This window comes from Apiospora aurea (assembly GCF_038362705.1).
Source record: "Apiospora aurea strain CBS 24483 chromosome Unknown utg000010l_segment0_segment0, whole genome shotgun sequence".
Classification (NCBI taxonomy): Eukaryota; Fungi; Ascomycota; class Sordariomycetes; order Amphisphaeriales; family Apiosporaceae; genus Apiospora; species Apiospora aurea.
The window spans coordinates 3,230,242-3,245,476 of record NW_027117397.1 but is presented as its reverse complement, the minus strand read 5'-3'; the positions used below and the strand labels follow the sequence as shown (position 1 = coordinate 3,245,476).

General features: G+C 53.6%; 4 protein-coding genes across 4 annotated transcripts; 1 reads left to right on the top strand and 3 right to left on the bottom strand.

The window, feature by feature from the left end:
* Window positions 1-1,006: 1,006 nt before the first annotated feature.
* PG986_014974 (uncharacterized protein) lies at window positions 1,007-3,004 on the bottom strand (the record flags this gene model as incomplete). The annotated part of the gene is made up of 4 exons (XM_066851196.1): window positions 1,007-1,317; window positions 1,383-2,002; window positions 2,072-2,098; window positions 2,169-3,004. 4 exons carry the CDS (start codon window positions 3,002-3,004, stop codon window positions 1,007-1,009), a joined length of 1,794 nt encoding a protein of 597 aa, XP_066693434.1.
* A 560-nt stretch (window positions 3,005-3,564) lies between these two features.
* PG986_014973 (anaphase-promoting complex component Cut20/Apc4) lies at window positions 3,565-6,272 on the bottom strand (the record flags this gene model as incomplete). The annotated part of the gene is made up of 8 exons (XM_066851195.1): window positions 3,565-3,842; window positions 3,896-4,045; window positions 4,103-4,160; window positions 4,229-4,936; window positions 4,992-5,124; window positions 5,328-5,582; window positions 5,639-5,963; window positions 6,056-6,272. The coding sequence occupies 8 exons, from the start codon at window positions 6,270-6,272 to the stop codon at window positions 3,565-3,567; spliced, it is 2,124 nt and encodes a 707-aa protein (XP_066693433.1).
* Window positions 6,273-6,853: 581 nt separating this feature from the next.
* Window positions 6,854-8,570, bottom strand: PG986_014972 (adaptor complexes medium subunit family protein; the record flags this gene model as incomplete). Its single annotated transcript, XM_066851194.1, has 4 exons — window positions 6,854-6,943; window positions 7,006-8,010; window positions 8,063-8,506; window positions 8,568-8,570. 4 exons carry the CDS (start codon window positions 8,568-8,570, stop codon window positions 6,854-6,856), a joined length of 1,542 nt encoding a protein of 513 aa, XP_066693432.1.
* A 1,490-nt stretch (window positions 8,571-10,060) lies between these two features.
* Window positions 10,061-12,933, top strand: PG986_014971 (uncharacterized protein; the record flags this gene model as incomplete). Its single annotated transcript, XM_066851193.1, has 3 exons — window positions 10,061-11,539; window positions 11,590-12,853; window positions 12,911-12,933. 3 exons carry the CDS (start codon window positions 10,061-10,063, stop codon window positions 12,931-12,933), a joined length of 2,766 nt encoding a protein of 921 aa, XP_066693431.1.
* Between the last annotated feature and the right edge of the window lie 2,302 nt (window positions 12,934-15,235).

The window sequence follows — 15,235 nt, the reverse complement described above, 5'->3', positions numbered from 1 at the left end:
GAGCTGCATGCAGTGCACGATTTAGGTGGGACAGGGAGCGTCTGGGCACGCACAGGAAGGGACCGACGTCATGGGAATGTCGCATATGCTGACTGTAAGCCCCAAATCCCAAAAGGGGATCGACAAAGGACGCTGGCTGTGACGATCGGTGTAGGGTCCCAAGTTCAGGCTCCCCTCCCCCCCTTTTCCAGTCCCCAGTTCCAATGCCAGTAATTAGTCTCGTTGATGGTGGCCTCTGTAACTGCTATGTACCGATATGTATGTATACGACTTCTCGTTTCAAGATCGGCGGCCGGCGTGGGGAGGTTCGGTGATATCCACGGAGCCACTGGCTGGTACCCGTCAGTCAACCTTGGGGCTGCTGGTGAATGCGGGCCCGGCGTGATGGGCCGGCCGGGTAGCTCTCAATGGGATAGGAGTCCATGTACGGGATATCCTTGTCATAAAAGCGCAACAACGGCTGCAATCCCTTGTGCTGAAGGTGCTCATGCCGAACCAATCTCCGAACATGGCAAGTGTTCAGGTGAGCCAATGCCAGGAGAGTCTGGCTTTCAGTCCAGTCTTGTCCGGGGATAGACATTAAGTCAAGACAATGGAGGAAACAGTCCAGACGTATACTTCAATATATATATATAGACCTGGCCCCATTGTGGCACACTTGATGGATTTCATCGCAGTAGCTTGAGAAGCAAGTAAGCCATGGGTGCTGCGAGAGGATCCGCGGAGACTCATTAACCCGACACCTTTCTGCTTCGTTTGGCGACCAGAAGGGAGATAGGGTCTCAACTCGATGGTACCTAGTTCCGTGTCAAGAGTAGAGCTTTTCCCCTTTCCATACATGGTAGTGTTGTCCTTTGGGACGGCTTTATTTTGTTTATGTGGTGGAAATGGGTCATCAATTCGACATGGCGGCATCATTCTACAACTCGCTATAACTCAGCATACATCAAAAGCCCAACACAGAAACCAGTGGCGCCGTCTCTATGCCGACTCTCTCTCTCTCTCTTTACGTCCGATGCTGTCCCTTCTTCGACCACTCCCTCAACACATTCTTCTGAATCTTCCCCGTACTCGTCTTAGGCAGCTCCTTGACGACCTCGACCTCGCGGGGCACCATGAACTTGCTGATAGCGCTCTGGCTCTTGGCCCAGTCGATGAGGTCCTGCCCCTCCAACTGCCGGTTCTCCTTCACCGTAATGTAGGCCTTGGGCCGCTCGCCCCAGTGCGAGTCCGGCACCGCCACGACGCCGGCCTCGAGCACGTCCGGGTGCTGGACCAGCATGCTCTCCAGGGCTACGGAGGAGATGTTCTCGCCGCCTAGTTACGATGTTAGTATGCCTACGACTACGAATGTTGGTTTAGGGGCTGTGGTGGGGACGTACCACTAATGATGATATCCTTAGCCCGATCCTGGATCTGCGCGCTCCCATCCGGATGCCAGACCGCGAGGTCGCCCGAGTGCAGCCCCCCTCCCAGGAACAGCTTCCGCGTAGCCTCGGGGTCCTTGTAATACCCCTTTGCGCAGATATTGCCGAAAAACACAATCTCGCCAATCTCCTTCCCGTCCTTGGCCACATCGACCAGCACATTCTCGTCGGGCTGGTCCGTCTTGACGACGCGGATGGGCAGGCTCGTGACGAACCCGTGGCCCTGCCGCGCCATCTTGGCGTACTTCTCGGGCAGCGGCAGCGCGTCCCACGCGGGCATCGGGTAGCCCTTGGTGATGGGCCCGTAGGTCTCGGTCATGCCGTACACGTGCACGGGCTGCAGGTTGAGGTCGGTCATCTGCTCGAACAGGTGCGCCGTCGGCGGGCTGGCGGCCACCGTCACTTTCACCGGCTCGGGCAGCTTCTCGGCTTCCGGGGATGCGCACAGGAGCGTGTTGACGGTCGGGGCGGCGTTGAAGTGCGTGATCTTCTCCTCTTTCAGGAGTCTCCAAATCAGGGGGTAGTCGATCTTGCGCAGGCAGTAGTGAGTTCCTCTCACGGCAGTCACCGACCAACTAGTAAGAGCCGTGTTAGTATGCTGTCGTCTCTCAAGTTTCGCTCGGAAAAAGGATGAGCAAACTTACGGGAACGTCCAACCCATGGCATGGAACCTATGTCTGCGTCAGCATATCCATCTTCTTTTCTTCCGTGCCCTGGTGAATCGGCCAAAAGCCAACTTACATGGGAAGAGTCCAAAGATACCGGCACCGCCCCGTCCCGTTATAATTGAGTCCGGACTCGATAATATTCGCCAAACTGGCGAGATACGCACCCCGATGCGTCATCACGACCCCCTTCGGCCTCGACGTCGTCCCCGACGTGAACGGGATCGCAATCGTCGCATCCTCATCCCCGCCCGCGCACCGCTGCGAATACAGCCCCGCCCACCCCTTGCCCCCCGTCGCGACATCATGCTTCAGCCCCTCGAGGACGGCCTCATCGAACTCCCCGCCAAGCTCCCCCTCCATCGCGTCCGTGTCCGCATCCACAATCAGCGGGACGTCCGCGTGCCCCGCCCGGAACTCGTCGAGCAGCGCGACGTACTCCTGATCCACGATGATAGCGTCGACCTCAGCAAAGTCGAAGATGTACGTGATGTCCGCGGGCTTCAGCCGGTAGTTAACGGGAACGATGACGCCGCCCGCCGCCGCGATGCCGTAGATGCTCTCCAGGAAGGCCGGGGTGTTGGTCGCGAGGACGCCGACGCGCTGGTGGCCGCGCTTCTGCAGGTAGTAGGCCAGGCCCCGGGCGCGGTCGGCGAACTCCATGTAGGAGCGGCGCAGGACCCGGTTGTTGGCGGTGACGTGGTAGATGGCCGTCGCGTCGGGCTCGATGGAGGCCGCGCGCTCCAGGAAGAAGGTGGGCGTGAGCTGGTGGAGGTGGTGGTTGTGAGTGTGCCCATTGTCAATAGTAGTATCAACAGCAGCTGGGGCTGGAGATGCCGGTGGTGTTGGCGGTTTCTGGGAACCTCCCAACTGCCCGAGGAGATTCTTGAGGCGCGAAGTTGCTCCGGACATGGTGATGACCTCGGCCTTTTTCTCACTTCGGCTTTGGAGGCGGGGATTCTCCGAGGGTGGTTACTGTGCGACCACTGTGCTGTTGTATATCAGTCCAGGTAGCAACCGTATCAGACACGTCTCGACGGGATATTCGTTTACAATCATAGAACGACACGGGCAGATACTATGGTAAATACATTGACAGCACTTGATGAATAGTTCAGGTAAAAAGGGGAAGTTAAGCCGTTGCTAAAAAGGCATCACTCGGCAATTGGGGAGAAACGGTCGGAGAGTGTCACCCCAAGAATTCGCTATGTCATTGGGGGGCGGGACCTGAGTCCGGACAGGCTTCGGCTTAGGGGAACTAAGCTGCTAAGGTAGTATGCGGGGGAAAGCCTACTGTACCAAAAAATGGTCCGGGGTAAACTGGGACTCCCTCCAGTGACTTAATCCCACAACACACTAGGTTAGCTGGAACCGGCAAGGGATGTACAGCAGACAGGCAGATCCCATCTCCCGCACTCCAGTCCACCAGCCCCCTTCATTGCTCCAACGGGCGGTTTATTGTTGCCATCTACCTACACAAACTTCTCAGGCAGACCAAAGACACGATAATGCTGCATCTCTTCACCTAGGAGGCACACCCGTGCCGGCAGATGGCCTCTCTGCTTGCTTGCGCCTCTGATTTCCATCTGGACAGGCTCCCACCCTTCATCGGCCGGGACGATCATATTCGGGAATACGCTGGTCACTTGCTCGGTGCTGAGTACATGAGGGACGGTCGGTTGCCCCGCAACGTAGTCGCCATACCCAAGGTCGGCAGACTGATGAGGAATCCGAATGATTCTCATTTCATCTTTCGAGATTTGCGTCAGTAATGGTTTTCGGGATAGTAAAGGTGTTACTCACCATTGACGGATATCAGCGCAAGCAGGGAGTCCCCGTGGAGGAACTTGATGTCAATAATCGTCGCTTCTCCAAGCGACAAGCACGAGAATGATGTTCTGGTGGCTCCGCTGATTCCATTCACAACACTGACCTCGGTCCGGTATATATGGACTATTGGTCAAAGTTAGTGAGTGGGGTAATCCAGATAATACCGCGGAGGGGTCTTACCGTTGCCGGGCTGTCCATCCTGCAAAACAGCGGTGAAAGTCGAGCTGTTGATGGTGTTCTTGAATAGAGTTAGTGAATGGAGAAGAGAAGGCGGCATTGTGCAGGCAAGAAGAGGAACACACTTACCTCGTGCTCAGTGATGGACATGCTGACATCGAGCTTCGACACGCCGTTGTCCAGCTCAATCCTCGTGGGCTGGCCGAAACGTACGCTGCGTCTCTCAGCCTCGGCAATACCATTAAACACCGCGCTCGCTTTGTCCACCAAGTAATCTACGAGGAACTCGACCTGGGGGAGAACCCCGCCTTCAGGTTGGCCAAGCTCTTGGGATCTGATCTGCTTGTCGAGCATCTCCAGCACGGACGAACCATCCTCAGCTTGTTGGCGGTCCGTCCCCGAATCTTTCGGTGAGACGCTACTCAGATACGCTCTCAGAGGGCTGGCCTTCATATACTGTTGGATGTACGTCAATATCTTGCCGTGCTCCATGGTCGCTTCCTTTTCGGACAGCTCCTCGGATATAGTCGATGAAGCCAGCCGGTCGATCTCGAACCGGAGCCACGTAGAGAAGGAATGGAAGAGTTCCAGCTCTTCCATCGCCAATAAGAGGATCTTGTTTCCTACAAGCATCAGGCACGACACAATATCCATAACCTTGGTGACCTGTGCCGCAGTGAAACCGATGTCGTCCTTGGAGTCGTGGAATCGCGCGATGCCCAGCAAACGGCTTAATATGAGGGCAACCCGTTCTAGCGACGGCAGAAAGTTCTCATGGACAAGGCTCCGGAGTCCTTCTAGTCCGGAAACAACCGCCTTATCCCACCTTTTGTGACCCTGTTGCATGTAAGCACAGCGACAAGTCAATGCGAAGCAGGGGGTGAAGTCTTACGCGTTCCGCTAGCTGGTCAACTAGCCATTCCTTCACTTCCGGGAAGGTGTGTCCTGTCACGACCGAGTGGTACATGGCCTGTCCGATATCCATATCCCCATAATTTCCGGCCTCTTTGAGTGTTTCGTTGATACTGTTCAGAAATTTGCTTGGCAATTCTCGGTGGCTTGCCACTCATATAGCATGCGCATCTGGACCTGCTTGACATATCTGAGTAGCTTTTGTAGAGTTGTTGTTTTGAAGGCCAGCAAGGAGAGGTTTTCAGGGGAGGAATATATAAATGTCAAGTCCCAGGGGACTACATATAGAACATTGGGCCCGCCGCCTGTTGCTGACTGGAACACGAGTGAGTGCGTCGAGAGGTCCGGGTGGGAGGCGTGTGCGGACAGCTTCAGGGCGCCATCATCACCAGACGGGCCTGGTATCTTGAAGTGGAACGTTCCGATGACGAAAGAGTCGTATATGCTCAGGTGAACGTGTCCGTCAGTGGTTCCGACAATCATAACGTCGACCTCGTCACTGCTCCCTGACGAGAGGGGGCGGAACAGGAACTCCAGAGAAGCTCTGGTGGTGAAAACATACATGTCATCGCTATACACCTTTAATTAGTTCTCATCGCATGTGCCTGGTGAATAGACCTGGCTTACCCAGAGCCACCCGATGCGGGCAGAGGACTGATCTTTGGAAGCGCCGTCTCGATTTCGAGGAACGTTAGCTCCCGCGGCAAGTCCATGACATCCTTGCGGTCGCTATCGTCAGTACCGCCGAGTGACAAGACCTGCAAGGCGGCAGTCACCGATTCCGTAGGCTGGGGCGATGCCCGCCTACCGGTGCGATTCTGCGCCCAGCCGATATAGGTGATGGCCCGGCTGCTGCCAGTCTCGCACACAGGGATCTGGTGGATGGCCTTATTGTTCTCCAGACCCAAGAGCCTGACACAGCCATCGCTCCATCCGACAGCAAGAAACTGGCCTAGCAATGTACTTAGTAGTTGATTAACATGGAGGGACGGGACGACATGCGACGAAACACACGGAGGGTTGTTGAGTCAAAGCTTTACTTACCATTGGGTTTCCAGCGCAAGGCCTGCACCGACTCTTTCTCGCCGCGCTGGCTGCTCTTCACGACGAGCTGGCCATTCGACCGCCAGATCTGCAGCGTTTTGGAACCCGCCGCGCCGGCGAAGAGCTCGATGGTGGGATTGTAGGTGAGCATGCCATCGCGTATCTTGGGGTCCAGCACAGTGTGGCTCGTGAGCCCCAGCTGGATGGGCTCGGCCATGATTGGAGCTTGATTCAAACCGCCGTATCGCGGGGTCTTTTCATGCTCAAGCGGGTGATGGGTGGCTCGGCCTTGATAATTGCTCTAGAACATGGTGCTGAAAAGTATTGAGAGGGAGCGAAAGAAATCACTTAACGCGCCTCGACGCGATTCTTTTGGGAGGTGGGAGGTGTTCTTGCCCTTTTGGAACCACAGTGTTGCTTGTTAGTTCCGACACTCGCTTCAAATTCCACACAGCAGCTAGAGTTCCTTGCCTTGCTTGCCCGCAGATCAACAGAATATTTCATTGACTTCCTGTAATTATGCGAACAGATATACATACTACAATTGTTTTGGTCTATCATTTTGGGCAATGCATCCAGTAGTCACCTGAGGCACAGTTCGGACATCTTCTGTACTCATTTCGTAGCGTTTGCTTTGGGCATAATACGAGTAAATCGCGTAAGATCAACTATTGCGTTTTTGCATCAAAGGCGCGATGCTCTATAGACTTGTTTGCTAGCCTCCATAGCCCCCTAACCACTTTACTTTTCGCTGTGAAACCTAAGTACTAAACTCCGTCGTCCCCTTTCCAGGTCTCCTTACTCGACCAGGTAAGAGTCTGCCGTGGACTTGATGTCCTTGGAGAAGGTAACCTCTTCGTTCATTTCAACCAGCGATACCGACGAGACCTAGTTAAAATACCTGTTAGTAGTCCTTCAATAAAAGAGAGTGGAAGAAGCCGGGTACTTACGTCAACGTCGACATATGGTGTTGTCTTAGAGAACCGCACTTGCATCGGGAAGAACTCGTTCTCGTCGTCCGCCTGGGCCTCAAACTCAAACGAGCCGCTCGGCTCATCCGCCGTCACTGTGCCAACCGACCATTCTAAGCTGTCTCCCGACACCTCGTAGGTTGCATCGAAACTAGAAACTGAAGGCTCGCTGGTGGCATAGGGGATCACTACGCTGACATCCTTCAGCTCCTCTCCTCCCGTCAGCTCGTACTCCACGGTCAGGCCGTAGTTGCCATCGGAACCCTTGTTGACCCAGACAGTGAACTGAATCGGCACAGCACTGTCATCGTCTGCCTTCGGGGTAGCTCTCCACCTCAGCACACCGACAGCGTTGTTGACGGGGAAGCCGCGCGCAATGTTGCTCATCTGGATGACCTTGGAGCTGTTGAAAGCACCCTTGTCGACATTAGGGTGGGTACGGAACTGCGCGCCGTGGGAGGCGTTCGCTGAAAGGTCAAGTTTGACCTTGGTCAGGCTCGGGTCAGAGATTCGCAACGTCAGATCTCCGCTGACAGCGAGCGAGTTCACAGCGCCCTCCCTTGACAGCTTCGCCGATATGGACTCGTTGATGGTAATGTGGATGGCGTCCCGGTCGAGGGTAGAAGACATTCGTTGGGCGGCGGGCTCGGCGGCAGGTGTCGGCGCAGCAACAGGGACCAGGGGTGAATCGTCCACTTCCGAGCCCATATCGCCCCGCACACGCTCGAACATGTCGGTGGTCTTGGACTTCTTGCCCAATTGCATTCCCTTGCCCTTCATCAAAGTGGGCTTGTGGGCGGTCTTTTTCTTCTCGGCTTCGTAGCTATCGTATGTGTCTTGCGAGGGGCGGGCAGGCGGCGTGTACGTAGGGTAAACAGGAGTTCGCGGGACACCGGCGCGGCCACTTCGTGCGGCATCCTTGCGCTGCATCTCGAGCTGCTTCGCCTTGCGCTTGCGCTCCTCCGTAGCTTCCAATTCCTTGTTCTGTATTTGCCGTTAGCATCCCTTCCAATAGCCCTGCTATTCTTAGACATACCCTGGCAATGATCTCCTGGATGCGCTCTTCGTGGGACTCCATCTCGAGGAAAGTCTTGATCTGGCTGATGGTCAAGTTCTCCCGGTAGCCCAGGGTGACCAACTCGTCGAAAGCACTGAGCAGTTCGTAGGCATTTCGGAGGATTTCGCGCTCATCCAGGCTCTTGCATGTGCTGGTAACCACCTGGGCGAAGAGATGAAGCGAGTCGATGTCCTGCAGGATGTTGGATTGGCGGTTGGTGATGAGAACCATGTACAGCTCATCCAGGGGCTGGTAGACGAAGCGGACATTGTCCTGCTCCACGGTGGTATGCTGGGTGCTCGAATCGGCCAGCTTGGGGAAGGACGCAAGAAGAGCCTCGATTCGCGATCGGGGCATTTCGCGGAACTGTCTGGAGAGGACAGCCTTACCCCCTCGGGTGCAGATGGATGCGGCGAGGACAACCTAAAGGGCGGCGTGTAAGCAGTTTGGCAATAGCCAGGTACACTCTCGACATGTCGCCTACCATCTTGTATGTACGTGTGCTCAGTGGAACAAGGCGATAGATACGACTATGCGAAAGGGAGTTGCGCCAACAGCGGCTGTACAATGGTTGGATTTGTTGTCGCTAGGCTTAGGTCGTAATCAATCGTGAATCCCAGGTGCACGATTGATACAAGCTGTCCCCAAGAGCCATGGAGCCAATTCAGGGATTAGATGTGGGATGTGGCCCGTGAGTGACTGAGCCACAGCCGAATCTCCTTGGATCTAGGTACCGGCTCAGGTAGCAGCTGAGGAGTGGCGTGGCTGATGTACAGTGCGAATACATACATGTATCTAGGTGGCCGCGCTTGGATTGACTCTAAATTCGCAGTACGAGCACATTCAATGGCCTACCAGAAGTAAACCAACAGGCGCATAGGTGGCCTGCAGGGTATTGTAAACATGTTCATACATGCAGTTTGACACGTAAATATCATTTCGGTACAAGACATTAAATGCATGTGTAACTAAATAGCAAAATTGAAGCTGTGTTGACAAGAGAGCGAATTCGAGCAAGTGAATGCACGTAGTGTAGGTGCTGGATGCAGCACCTAAATTCACTGGGTCATCAGCCACAGCACTACTGCTGCACGCTGGAATACAGTATGACCTCACGTAAAGGTCACCCACCTGCCGCCCACGCGTTAATTGGAATGCTGGCTTTGCAAAGCGCGGATGTTGGTGTCAACTGGGAAACCTAAAACAGTTAGTAATCCAACAATCCATCCGTCGCTCACAATTGAAGGCCCCCGACCATCGCCACACTCTCTTCATTCCTCCTACCTATCTGTTGATTGTTGTTCATCCCAGATTAAAAACAAGCTCTTCACAATCAACTGGAGCCTGTACAGATCGCAATCGCAACCCTCTTGTCCGAACCGAAAGACCGGCCATTGTCTGAACTGAGGTTGACGCTTTCAACCACGTACCAGCGCAGCGTTTCCCAGCCCAACTTCCATCACTTTACGGGTGAAGTTGCTGCAGGGCCATTCGGGGATTCCTTCTTGTGACGACCGTCGTCAAATTGTTAGAAGTTGCGGCCCCGATCACCTGGCTTTCTACAGAGTTGCAAAGCTCTGTTCCCCGAGTACAGCAAGCTTTAAATCGATTTGTTTCGACCGACACCCCAACAATAAGCCAGGACCGCTTGCAACCAATAAATTGCTGGTGTTTCTGTCCACAATCAACCGCAAACCAGCAATTGTTTCAGTGACAAATGATTTGGCAAGAGTTTACAGTAACATACACATTTGGTTCAGAGAGTCTCGGAGTCTTTCATTGCAAGCAACCGTGCTAGACCTCAGCTGGATCAAAGACTTCTTTGTTCGTTTTCCGGCTTCGTGGGAGGCTTCCCACGGTTATTTTTCCCAGGCAACCGCCCCGCAATCTACCGACGTGGACTTCTTCTTCGCGACATCATTACTACCACCTGTAACTACAGTCGACACCTGAGTAGTGTTGATAAATCTCACCACAATGACCGGCGAGGAGATGGAAATCGTTGCTGGCAGTAGCCACCTCGATCAAGTTGAAGATATCGATATAGATCTCAACTACACCTCTGGACAAATGGATGATGACATGATGCTTGGCGACTACGATCAAATTGCCGATGTCCAACACAGCCCTGAAGTGGGAGACGAACAGATGGCAGAGGGAGATGATGCTTCGTACGGAATGGTCGATGCTGACGAGATCGATTACAACGACGCGGCCGACCCAGCCAATGATCCTGACATTGAAATCGGCGGCACCGACGACAACTCGTGGCAGCCAGAATCGGTAGCCATGGTGCAGGAGGTTGGGGATGCGCAGGCTTCCGTTGATGAGGTCGATTTTGCTATAGTCCCAGACGCTAATGACGTCGAAGTCCAAGATGCCACAGAGATCAGTAGCGAGGTCTGGCTTGAAGGCCAATCCTCGAACGTCGCAGATTTGCCCTCAGCTGCTGCACAAACATCTTCCACATCGGAGGCACAGCAGGATCCCTCGATTGCTATTGAGACTATCACTAGCAACGCTGGCCATACAGAGGCATCAAAGGGCAATCTAAGCCCTGCAACGTCGAATAACCATGCCACCATAGAGGTTAGCAGTACCGCTCCGCAGGAGCAGGAAACTCACCAGACCGGTGCGCAAGAGGAGCATCGATACGAGTCCCATGTGGACCATCAAAATGAGCCCCACGAGGAGCCCCACGAGGAGTATCAAGAGGCACGTCACGATGAGTACCAAGGTGTCCATCAAGAGGACCACAATGGAGAGCATCTCGAAGAATATCCCGAAGAGTACAATGAGGGATTCGAGGAACTTACCAAAGAATTTGGTGAAGATAATCCAGAGCAAGAAGCGGAAGAAACGACTGCATCCGAGGTTGTTGGTGCCGACGCCACCGGCGAAGGCCCAGAACCGCCGGCGGATCTGCATCATCTCGAATCAGGTGAACCCGATACAGGGGATTATGTAGAGAATGCGCAGGCCACGGATGAGTGGGCTGCAGAAAATCTTGGCGTTTCTGATGAGGTTCAGGCAGGCGTTGACTCTCACGAGACCGCCAGCCAAGCCGAGCAGCCGCTATCTTCCCAAAACCATGAGGCTGAATCTGTCGCGCAGAGTTCATCTCCCATCGCGAATTCCGCCAGTGCGGAAGACGATAATGCGGGAGAGAGCAAGACTGTTGGGCCATTGCCGCATCCGCAAATCACTGCTACTGAGGATCCGTCAGCCATTGCCGCTCGTTATGACATTGTTGTCCAATATGGAGACTCGGATTATCAGCTCTTTGCTAAGTCCACGGAGGACGATCCGAATCGCTACTTCCTGAGCGACCGATCCACGTTAGACTTGCCACTGGTTGACTTTCTCTCGAGTATTCGCGAGGTTATAGCCCAGGAACTCTCGCCCTTAGATGAGCTTGTAATGAGCATCGATGGCTTGGGTGTTGAGTTTGCAGAGGTATGTTTCGCTTGCTCGATTGCTGGAGTCTTGATACTAACTCGTGACAGACTACAACCCGTGATTTTATCGAAAGATATACCTTCGGTGAGATGCTAGTTTTGCACGACAACCTTGCACGCAATGACGATGCAGACTTCAAGCCTGATATCCATATCGTTCTGCAGGTGCGGCCCAATTGCAGTCAGCGACTCGCCGCACTTGTGGACCAAGCCAACTCCGGTCGAGGTCTGAGTGATGTGGCTCTTTACCGTGATTCGCCCCAGCTCAATGATGACTTCGATGAAGATTTTGAGGAGTACGAAGAGGACGAAGCCCTCGCGATGACCCCCGAGCCTGAGAACGATGAGTATCACGATGAAGTCGACGCGGAAGCGGATAACGATAATCCACCAGAAGAGCAGCAAGTTCTTGAGTATACAGAGGACGACGAGCAAGGCCAACATTCAGATACCCAGGAGGTAAATGGCCAGGCCGGTGACACAGCAAAGTCGCCTGGAAAGGACGAGACAGAAGTGGCCAACGTGGACGAAACCGAAGTGGCCAACGTGGATGAAACAGAAGCGGCCAACGTAGATGAAGCGGAAGTGGGCAACGCAGACGACGATCTCCTGAACGGCAACGGCGAACTGGATCTCGGCCCAACAAAGCAGGGTAATACCCCCTTTTCCTCAAGTTCTCCCACCGTGTCTTGCACGGGAAATTTCAGCGAGTGCTTATGCGATGACTGTTTCCTTTTTGATCTTTCGGATGGTGGCGATGACCATCAACCCGGTCTTTCGAGCCCGGCAGTTGACCAATCTTGTTTTCACGGCACACCAAGTGCGCCTGGTCATGCATCTCAAAGCAAAGTTTACCAGCACACAGTCTCATTTACCAAAACGTCGGACGCTAATTCAAAACGCTCTCAAGATCAACCAAGCTCCAACGAAACCCAGGATCACCCGATTAGCACTGGCGATGAACCGCTTGCCCAAAATGGACACGGGTCAGATGCGTCTTCGCATAACACCAGTGTAACAGCTACCTTGAACGGAGATGATCAAGATGAGATCGACTACTCTGACGATGAAGGTGGTGATGATCAGGATGCTGCAAACAGTATCGCACAGGATGAAGTTACCTCCCAGGAAAACACAGCACCGACGAAGTCGCAAACCGCTGTCGACGATGAAATCACTTGGGAATCAGAGGATGAGGACGCGGGCGAAGCGGCCAACACCACACCTTCCAATCTGTCGGCACAAGTGTCGCCGACTACGGGGAAGCGCACACGATCTGCTTCCAACGCCGCAGATGACGAGGCGCCTCCTAGTAAGCTTCCCCTACTCCTTATGTTAACCACAAGAATGCATGGCTAACCTTGTGCAGGTGCTAAACCTCGTCTGTCTTGATCATCTGCGAATCCCCCCTATTTCCCGCTTCTTTTCGCGTAGTACTGATCCTCACACTCACCCTTCTAATTACGACCATCCCCACAGCTATTGGGGAATTCTCGAGACTGATATCATTTCCCAGCGGTCTCGACTGTTGCTATACTTTGTCGAAAAGTATGCACGGTCTTGCCTTTGACACTAACGAAAACAGGTTGATATCGGCTCGATTGTCCTAGGTTGGTAAGTGAACGGACATGCGACGGCCGGCCAAATGCCTCACACCATAGTGTTATTTCTGGACATTGCGACGTCCAAAGGTTCCAGGTTTCGCCAAATTTGATACCCACGCTTTCGATTTTACAGACCAACCTAATCGTTGCGTAATTGCAACAAGAGGCAGTGTCTTTCTTTTCTTAGTCCTTGGGGCGTTCAAGAGTCTTGGGGTTCGTTTATGAAAAGAATGTGATTCCCAGATTTGGGGGTTCCTGGAGGGTATACCATTCTAGCGTTTTGGTTGTTGTATTTTTGCGTGGCATTCGCGGAGAAGCGATACCTGTACGAGTACGCGCGCCGTTTTTTGCGCCGACACAAGGACGAACTATCATAGTAGCAGCAAACAAGAAGAGAGGGGAAAGAAGACGAAAAGGAGAGGTTGCTCGGCGTCTATTGGTGGTGAGGTTCGCACACACCAACACAAACATCTGGCGGTACAGCTGGACCACGGACTCCCACGATCCGGATCTAATGAAGGCTTTGGTACTAGATCAAGCTGCTGGCATCCTGGAATTTGAGGTGGACATATCCCAATTTCTCTCTGCGGTAAACTTGTGTTGTGTTGTTGAAAGGCGGGGGGGGCACTGAAGTCGCGGTGGCGGCCTTCGTAGTAGTTTCGGATCGAGGTTGATGAGAGCTAGCTAGTTTCCCCCCAGAGAAAATTGATGATATTGTCCTTGCGAATGCGTATTGGCTCTTGCTCCATGTCCCCGTACTCTTCATGGATTTTTTTCTCCCTTATGTCATGGGATGATAAGAAGCAAGCCATGGTTTCAGGGCTGCTCCACGTACGTGAAACCATCAAGTGCCGAAAGACTACTCTTCTTGTTGATGCGTTGATATTGGCATGTTGACAGGTAACGGCGTTATGCGTTGCGGGGGTGCCCCGACACACAGGGTCCTACTACGGGTGAATATCATCGAATTTCACTTCATTAGATGCGCATTCATGCCGAACGGCTATGCAAAATGGATGATGTGAGGCCATCCACATCTTTAGCCACTTAGTCAATGTAGACAAATCACGAGCTATGGCCGGCTATTTGTTTCCCCAACCAGCCACGTTACCAACGTGGATCTCAGCTATCTACAGTATCTTCGTCGCCGACCCGTCACAGGAGAACTCGGCCGAAGAAGACCGACTTACAGCAAGCAAGCTGTGCCAAAAAAGGTCAGCATCACGTGAAATGACGACATGCAGGGGTCCTTGCTCAGGTATACTAGCGTGGCTCCAGAATGGGAGAGCCGCACTCACCTGAAAAGAGAAAGTACCGTACCTTGGGATGCGAGACGGAAAAAAAAACGTATCACCATAGAGTGATCGGCCATCACTCGGGATGCGCCGTTGACCGCCTGCCGCTGAGGGTGCATTCGCTGCACTATGCGCTGCTAGCCTCGTTGGAGGGGTCCCGCTACACTTGGGCAGTTGGCCTAGTGTTCTGGATTCTGGAAATCTATGCGTTGTGTGGTGGTGGCAGGGTGCTGTTTCTGCCGGACGGAGCAAGTTGGGCAGTGGCAGTAGCAAAGCAGATGGAGGAAAACGGAACGCGGCCGCACTCCATAGGTAGCCGCATTGCACCGTCTGTCTGGCCCGTCGGCTCAACATGCAGCCATTGAAGGTTCCAGCACTTACACGCCATCATTCAGCACTACCTCTTTTTAGGCACGTATTAGCCGCGACTGGTGAGTGTCTAGGTTTCCGGCAATCTGCCCGGAGCCCCTCCTCCCTCCATCCCCCGTATCGTGTGTCTGTGAGGTTTGGATGACACTCAGCTCACCATTCGGAACAATAGAGGATGGGACTGTGCAGGTCAACCATTCATCAGCATCATCATAACGAGGGCCCCATAGAATAACCTTGGCATAACACGCGACCTTTGGGTGTAATCAGGGTATTTCCATTACTCAATCGTTTGCTGATAGCGCAATTGACCCGGATTGCGACAAGGCCAACCCCGGATGTCGTGATGGCCTTGAAAGTTGATGCAGCAGGCGCAGAGTAATCCCGAAAGACGTCGAAAAAGTCGTGGGCAGCAAAGGTTCGTTT